Raw genomic sequence first — 9,210 nt, forward strand, 5'->3', positions numbered from 1 at the left:
TCTCTCTCCTCCCTCCTCCCTCCTCTCTCTCTCTCTCTCTCTCTCTCTCTCTCTCTCTCTCTAACTCGTTCTTGACCACTCATTAAAGCAGCAATTTTGCGCCAATTAAGGACAGTCATTAAAATCTTCACGGACAGTCTGACTAGACTGCGAGCGGATTGAAAGATGCGAGCCACGCAATGGAGTGTCTGGAATTTCATTTGGACGCTATTCCGCTTGCTATTTTCCAGGTGAATTCAACGTTAATGGCATTAATCATTCCGTCGTCGACGTAGCGCATGTTCCGTTACAGTCGATTATCTTATCGTTATCTAAACGCGATTGAATTCTAATACCGAGTAAGATCAGCAGGTCGGTATTCAGCGTGGCGAATTGAAAACGGACGGCAAACCGGTCAATCGAATCTGCGGTTTCGTCAAGCCGATACGTTACCGTCGCTTTCAGCTTTTTGGTAGAACGAATCGACAATTTCGGAGTCGGTCCCGTTCGTCATCCGATTGACCAATCCCGCAATTAGAATGTGGGGAAAACAGGATCGGGATGGTTTAAAAAAAAAATATCTAAAAAAGGATTGGACGTTTTCTAAAAAAAGAATTCATTATAATAGCTATTTCGAGCGTAATCTGATTATTCGAATTGGTAAGATTTATCCGCTGTGCGGCGCTCGTTCGCTCGTCGCGAACGAATATCTGCAGTGACACGCTAAACTGTTTTTCGCGACTTTTTTCGGAGGATAAAAAACGATATCTCAAAAGCACGATATTGAACTACTGCATTTAGCATGAAATTGGATGAAATTATATTTTACTCATTATATTTCGACGACGATTAAGACAGAAAGGTTCAATTATCGACATTTGGGATCGAGATACTCTTACGCCTGGAGCTCGATGGCATCAAGTTATAACAGTTCCCACACAATTTCAGGATGTTAAATCGAATCAAATCGACTGATAAAAAGATTCAGGGATTTAATATCGGGCGACACGTGCTAAGAATGGAAATGGAAATTGGATTGAATTTCGCACGTTTCTGGTGATCGAGACACTGAGAGAAAGGATTTTGTTAATTTAGCAAGCTACTAGTATCTTTAACCGGTGATTGATAAATATGTGACAACAAATTTTGTTGTTATGTTTGTTGCTAGTCTACTGTACCAATTATTAGTAACAGAAGCAAATTATATAGAATCTAATCTATCCTATCTTTGGATAGACTTTAGGCTCGTTTACATAGAAATTCGTCGAGTCTTAAGTCATAGGAAACCGACCAAGCACAGTCAAATGTAGGGAGAATACTTGAATAGAATGGTCAATTTCTTACGATTTGGGATTCTGCAATTGTCTACGACTTTTATAAATATATATACATATATATATAAGCCTCTTATTTGCTAGCGATACTATTGATTATTTGTTACATTGCAATTAATTTGCAATCGTAACAAATCGATCGGTTTTTTAACAAATATCACATTTACTTTCCCTTGATTTGTTCCTATAACAAAATCATTTCTCAGTGCACGCGTGCATCTCGTCACGTACAACGTCCACCAGCCGTGACTACTGGTGGCCACAATGACGATGGACCAGAACCGTATTACGGATTGGGCGTAACGTACGTGCTCGCCGCTCTTAGGAATAAAACCATCCGGGACAATAAATCGATCTCTTCCGCTAACCGAGGCGACTTTCCAAACGAACAGCCACGCGTCACGTCGCGCAACCACATTGCATCTATCGACGTGCAGCGTGGGTAATAAAAAGCGATGGCGCGTTATGCCTTTGCGAACTACACAGTCCGCAAGGGCATCCTCTGCATAGTGTGTTGACCCTTTCTTCCCTGTAGTAGCAAATGCCATTGCAGCTACAGCGATTGCCACAATGGAACGTGACTTTTCGTATAGAAATGGCGTAAAAATGGCGAATAGGGCAGTGCGCCAAACAATCACATCCGTTTAAAAAAAAAGTACATATAAAAATATGATTCTCTCGTAAAAGAGCGAAATAAAGAAAATGAGAAGATAAAGCGAGGCCCGAGAATAATAAAGCTGAATAAAGTTAAAATGTTCTATTGTTTAAAATTCACAACATATTAGGTTTCGTCGTCAGATTAAATTATTTTATCGTTTAATTTAACCGGGGCAATTCGCAACCGCGAATGTCTAGCGGTTTTCTAAAGGAACAATACGTGTTTTACATATAGTAGCATTATATTATTTCAATATGCGGTTACTGCTGGGTAAAATGACGGTTCTCCAGCGCGGAAACTTGTCGAATGAAACTTTCATTTCAGAATCTTTTCTTTTTTTTAAGGCCGTGATATCGACCAATCTTACCGTTGCGTGGTCTATAAATTTTCAATGCTGAAAAACACCGAGTAGTTTCGTATTGTCTGAAAAAGAATCCAGGTCGAGATCATCGTCGAATCGCGTATGTGACGATCGCTCGATATCCTTCGAGAAATATATGATATGATTATTTTGAAACTAGAAGAATTAAGGAAGAAAATGTAGCGAAATATATAGGGTTGTCAAAAGTTCTTTATCCTAAAATTCTATAACTTTTCCCTGATTTTCAGACAAGATTTCATAATTTTTCCCTGATGCTTTCGATATTATTTCGAAATGTTTTTGTATTTTTATTCTGATTTGAAAACCGACAAATATTTTATTGAAAAAGCGATTTAACATAGCAGTTAACAGTTTCCATTTAATTGTTAAGTTAATAGTATTTCAAAACTATATAAATAATGTATGCATTAAATTTCATTAAAACCAAGAATTTTAATTTTCCAGAAAATTTTGCAAAATTTTCTGATTTTTCTTTGATTTTCCTAACCGTTTTCCGTATTTCTTTAATTTTTAGCTTTGTGACAACTCTGATATATTATAAAAAAGTTCTTGTAGTGACAATATAACAGTTCACAGAGCATCAAACTTGACAAATGACGTAAGAGTGTACTTGTTTTCTCAACGTGTGTTAAATTATAAATGTCATAAGTAATAAGTCATGTTGTATTTCTCGTCATAAATAATTCAAAGTTATTTATTCTTTTGTTACAGGCTCGACCAGCCGGTGACCAGCTCTACGCCCGGAATGGACAACAAAAAGGTACAAGTTAGCTAGATATTTACTAGTAATCGTGCTATAAATTTTAGATATACCGAAATTGAATTTCTTTTGGAAACAAACAAGCATTATTATCGGTAGAATTTATTTTCATGAAGAGAAAATGATAAAATTACAACAAGTCACGTCGCTGGGAATTGGCATGGGGCATGGATCTCTATAAATAATAGTCATTCCCCCGCGATCGATTATTACCTACTGCTCGAAACCGCAATGTTTAATGAGTTGCATTCCGGCCGTTGTGTGATTGAGAATGGTAGAGATCTAGCGTGAAAATCATCCGGCGCTGCTCTGCCAATTAGAGACATTCGCTTGAATTAGTGTCGTGTGACTCGACGATTACCTCGTTGGAGATAATGGTAAGCGATACGAATCGGGCGTGATTTAATTCGACGCCTCCGTGAAAAGAGAGGAGAGAGAGAGAGAGAGAGAGAGAGAGAGAGAGAGAGAGCAGGAAGAGAGAGCGAAAGTTTGCCGCGAGAGTTCGGTCGCTTTTCCCGTCCCGCGGAAACGAAGTTTTCCTCGGGATCGGCGAACTCCGGATGAGTTTCGTCTTTTTTTGGTCGAGCGAAACTCGTACTTGCTTCCGTCGTCGAGGAACTGTGCGCGAGCAGCTCTTGTAATTTAACGGATTACCCGGGCGACTCCTCTTCCGTGTCCGGCTTTTTCGTGACGCGACGAAAGCTCGTATATAGGAGAAATTTCACCGACGAGACGGACGACCGCGCACTGAAGACGAAACGAACGCTAATGTTCGTCTGCGGCAACTCCTGCGTAACGTTGAGAATCGCCGTTCTGTGAGGGGAGATCAATCACGAGAGGTGACTTCCTCTTGCATCGACAATGTATGCATTGTGTTATTTGATGCATTCTCTAGGAGAGGCAAATGGCCAATGGTGTAGTTCGTACTATTCGCAATTTAAGGACACTCTGTAATGTGCTATACGTGCGCTCGTTATATACGTGTGTCGTATCCTGCAAGTTTCTCAAACAGACGTCCGTGGCACTTTGTATTCCTGAAAAATACAGCTCGTGTTATCGGCGTTTCTGAGAGCGCCAGAGAACTACGGGCGTCCAAGAAAACGGAGCATTTTCCAAGACCTGTCCCTCTTATAACCTCTTAGATAAAACGTATCTACAAGTTTCTTGTTGATAGAAGCTCTTCCAAGAAGTAAGATTTGGCAAGTGTCACGTCTGAAAGTATAATGTTGTCGATATAAGGAGACACGGTCATCAAAACTGAAAATCAAGGAAATGTCAGGGAAATTGAAAAAAAAATTGAAAGAAAAATCAGGGAAAAGTCAGGGAATTAAAATTCTTGGTTTTGAAGAGGTTTAATAGCGCACATTACACCTCATTTTGAAATACTACCAGCTTAATAATTAAATGCAAGTAGCGTCAGTAATATTAATAATAATTTACATTGCTATGTTAAATTACTCTCTCAACAAAAATATTTAAAATATATTGGTTTCCAAAAATTAGATCAGAATTAAAATACAAAAAATTCAAAATATTGAAAGTTAAGAGAAATCATGAAATTTTGTCTAATTAAGGAAATTAACGAAAAATATGGAAATAAGGATCTTATTGGACTATAAATGTGAAAACACAACCACAAGAGGAAATAGGAAATAAAGGCTCATAACGGTTGAAACGGGATCTTTAACAGCTTAAATAATTCCATGTGAATTATATATACTATATAATGTACACAGATATGTACTATATTTGTAGTCATTTGAATTGCGCGCCAAATTAATTTTTTCGGTTCTTAAGTCCGGTTGCACCATTACTTAGATTTTAAGCGAAACTTAAAACTCTCTCTACCTCGTTTTAAAACCGAAAAGAGACAGAAAGGGAGTTTTAAGCCTCGCTTAAAATTAAAATAACGTTGGTGCATGCCGGAGGTTAGAGATGCAACTAAACTACTGTAGCATCACAATTAAATATTGATGTTCAATGGACATCTATTAAAGAGATCTTAATATGCTGGAAAACTGTAAAAATAAACTATAAATAAAAGAATGAAATTTTAGGACGAGGAATTTGTGACAACCCTGGGAAAGCAGCATACGCATTGCGCATAAAACATCGAGATTTTCCGGCATACAGCACCTTGCGATAGATGCTTATAAACTTGCAAATTTGTGACTCCATCTATAAATTTTAATAACACATGAAAGAACACAACGGAAAAATATTACGAAATGGCATATTGATTCGCCGGCGAGTTGTAAACTTTTCGAACGACGTTAATGCTAATGTTCTATCGTTCAATATCGTCGCAATATCTTGCTCGTAGTACGAACGAAACTTGCGATCGTAGCAAATATGTAAATTATTTTTCGTGCATTCGGGATGTCTCGTAAAATTCTAGGGAAAAATGAAGAACTAGGTAGAGTCAAACGAGATAGAGCGAGCGGTAAATTATTCATTTCCACTTCAGGAATGGAGTTTCGAGTGTTCCCACTCTCTCCGATCTTTTGTACCGAGACCAATACCTTGGCGCTCTTTTGCGCATGTATTTTTAAATCTGATAGGAGGTGGAGGGAAATCGATAGCAAGGCTGCATAATACACCCGATCTATTTCGAGAATTAAATCTAACTGAACTTTGCAGAGAATGCAGAGACATGTGCTTTTTCGTCATTGAAAATGTATCCCGTTATCCAACACACATCTATTGAGTAATTAGTTATTTAGTGGTCGTTTCATTCGTCGAATATCGATCTGTGTTTTTCTTTTCTTCCCAACAAGCGTCACAAGAAGAGGAAAATCGACAGATCGGTCGAATTTCACGTTCGAAGGGCGATCGTGCTATCTGCACCGGGGGTCTTTTCTTCCTTTTTTCGTTTCTATGGCTTTTCATTATCGGATAGACGTTCCGAGTGGCGTGGCGAAATTTTTGTCGGCCAACGGCAATTTTGTGCGATAACGTGGCGCGTCGGCAAGCGGAAAAACGGATTTCGATCAGCTGCATTCGGGGAAGGCACCGAATAAAAGGTGTCGAGATCTCGGCCGCGTGCTGATCGTGGCGCGAGAAAGATTCCAAATTTCACCGAAGATTTATTACTTCCAGCTTTCTATCTTTATCTCGCGACATCGCATTTACGTTGTAAATTCTTCGAATTTGGACAATGCTTGAAGCTACTCAATACTTCATTTCAACACCATGACATGATACATGTTTTGTAAATAATAATAAATAAACTTATATATATAATAAAATATTCAATCGCAATTTATGTGTCATATCATGTGAATAAATGTGAATGTTTTTTTTTTAAATTAAGATACTACGATTCATTTGATGCTACAAATGCTTTGAAGCATTCTTGATTGATCAATCAAATATTTCGAAGCATTTGTAGCACCAAGTGGATCGCCTTCAAAATTTGTCCATTTTAAATCGTATAAATGTATATTTTAATGATGAGCATAGCAATCAAATCCTGCGATTAATTTCACGCTAATGAAAATTCGATTAGATTTCACATTCAAGTTATGTGCATTAAACATCGCGGTAATTAAATTTTAAGTGGAAGTTCTATAAAAATCAGTCCTTGAAACTAATTAAGGAATAATGAGCGATTAATCTTAACCATTACTTAATTACTATTTCTGATTTTTCATCCTCTTTCACATCTCAGAATATAGGACAGTTTTAATTTAGTCAAACTAAATTCAAGCGACATTGATGCAACGTCGCTCGTAAGATTTGTAAATGAGTGTCTTGATAAGAAAAGGTGCATTTTATTTTACAGATTGTCCAGTCGAGCACACCGCCCGCCGTACCGGTTCAGGTACGTAGCAAGCACGATGGCTCGGGGGTGGCAGCTTCCGTGTCAGGGGTGCGCAGGCGGAGCGGTCCTCAAGGCGGTCTGCGTTCGCCCGCTGCGAAAAGACCCCTCTCCGCCCCCGTTGCACTGCAGGGATGGTTGCATAAACAAGGTTCGGAGGGTCTTATGCTATGGAAAAAGCGTTGGTTCGTTCTCTCCGAGTACTGCCTCTTTTATTACAAGGGTGAGTCTGCACGTTGAACGATCGATATTTTTTTCGCGTATTTTATTACTTTTTTTCCTACTATTTTCGCACGGCACGTAATGTTATCGCAATACGATATCGGTTTTTAATGAGCTTTATTAGTCAGAATAATGTAGCTCGTTCAGTTTAGCATTCGAATCCGATAGATGTAACGTTTATTCATTGCGTAATTATCAATTGACATTATGGACTGGAATAATTATTAATAATTGTTCCAGAAGCCTCTATTAATCACCAATCTAATGGAAATTATAAAGTTAGTTATTAGTATAAATAAGCTCTCTCGTTGGCCGTTCTGCATAAATCAAATAAATGAATCTTAATGGCTATTTCGCATGAAATTAAAGTTCTTTAATTTCACGTTCGATTTCTCATAATTAATCTAATTGACAAAATCTCAATTTTTGCAATTGCAAAACAAAATAATAACAGTTTTCTTTTTTAAATATAAATAATGATTTTTCATTACGCAAATATAATTTTTGATCGTCTCGAATAATTAAAAAAATCATTTCCGAAATAAAAAATAAAATTTCATAGACATTAATATTTTCAAAATTTTCGTTCGATTTGTGTCTGTCCTATTTACGAGCTTTTATTTTGGTACATTTAGTTTCGCGAAAATATTGTGGCATCTCGCCAAATTTTATCCCGTTTTACGTCTCGCTAATCTAGATTGCACAGATCAATTTCCTGTTGTTCTGGACAACGCTGCTCGTCTATAATTCGACTCGATCAGAGACACTAATTACAGTCGGAATCTTTGATTCAGTATGTGTATCACGATCGCTGCAGCAGAGATATATCTCGCTAAACATACACTCGCCCGTACGCGCCACCTCAGAGTGTCTTTCACATCCGATGGAAAAGGAAATTCCTGCTAAAAGTTCGCGGCGATTCGAACGTGTCGTTTGCGAACTTTAGTTAAATTAGATTCGATGCATACCGTTCTCTAATTAGCAGTCTGTGAGAAATTTCTTCAAGTATTCTTATCGAATCCACAAAAGGCACTAATAAGTACTCAATAACAAACTCTTCTTCCTTATTGTTTTTCTTACAAATAGGTTTATTTGCAATATCGAAAATAATCGATCTCCTGCGTTTTGACGTTGAAAAGAATTTATTATTAATTTTTGCAGTTATTAATTTTTCGCTAAGCTTTCTTAAATTCTTTTTTACATTTTCTCTACGTTCTTAAATGTTAAAAATATATATAAAATTGAAGTTTAAATGCAAAATGTAAGTTTTTTTCAAAGTGTCATCATTCTATTATTTTATTATTTTCATATTCTTAATGAACATTTCGACGCGGAAGATAGATGATGCACAGCAAACAAATAGCGTTTTGATTGTTTTGCTTCAGAAAACTATACTATACGCAATCATGGATACCATCAAGAAACATTCTTTCCACGTCGCCTCACTTATAACTTTATATCTTAGATGTTATTATTAGCTTTGAACAACGAATTCTGAAATGTTGTTCGAAACTAACACAATAAGCACAAATAACAATCATGAAAACATTTTCTATTTTTACATTCGCAAAAGATAACTTATTGTTTCTAGATGAGAAAACTCTTAAATAAGTTTAAAGGAGCTTCATAAATTTTAAAAATGTAAAAATACATATTTTTTAAATATTGAAACATTCACAATTATTACATGTAATTATCTTTAATTAAAATTTCATCTATTTAAAAATAAAATGTAAAAAATTTTGATCTCATACACATTTAATTGCTTTAATTATAATAGAATTTATGTATAAATAAACCAATGTTTTTAACTATCAAAATGCGAAAGAAGAATCTGTTCATATGAATTAGTTAATTGAAGATTTGAGATTTCAGTTTGTAATTGATAAAAACATTCGATAAACGAATGTTTTTATCAATTACAAACTGAATAAAATAGTGTGGATCACTCAGCCTGAAATTAATTTAGACTGAAATTCCAGCTTTTCCAAAACGCAGTGTTTGAGAATTCGATTCTCTCCGAGATTTCGTAGTTACACGTATATGTATATGATA

At 36.5% G+C, this 9,210-nt stretch overlaps 1 protein-coding gene across 1 annotated transcript in view; it reads left to right on the plus strand.

Annotated features, from left to right (window-relative positions):
- LOC105625723 overlaps window positions 1–9,210 on the plus strand; it is a 140,744-nt gene that overhangs the window by 73,801 nt on the left and 57,733 nt on the right. Inside the window, exons 3-4 of the mRNA XM_012207046.1 lie at window positions 3,065–3,113; window positions 6,898–7,156. Coding sequence (XP_012062436.1) covers window positions 3,065–3,113; window positions 6,898–7,156 — 308 coding nt within the window. The remainder of the gene's footprint in view (window positions 1–3,064; window positions 3,114–6,897; window positions 7,157–9,210) is intronic.

This window comes from Atta cephalotes (assembly GCF_000143395.1).
Source record: "Atta cephalotes unplaced genomic scaffold scaffold00003, whole genome shotgun sequence".
Lineage (NCBI taxonomy): Eukaryota > Metazoa > Arthropoda > Insecta > Hymenoptera > Formicidae > Atta > Atta cephalotes.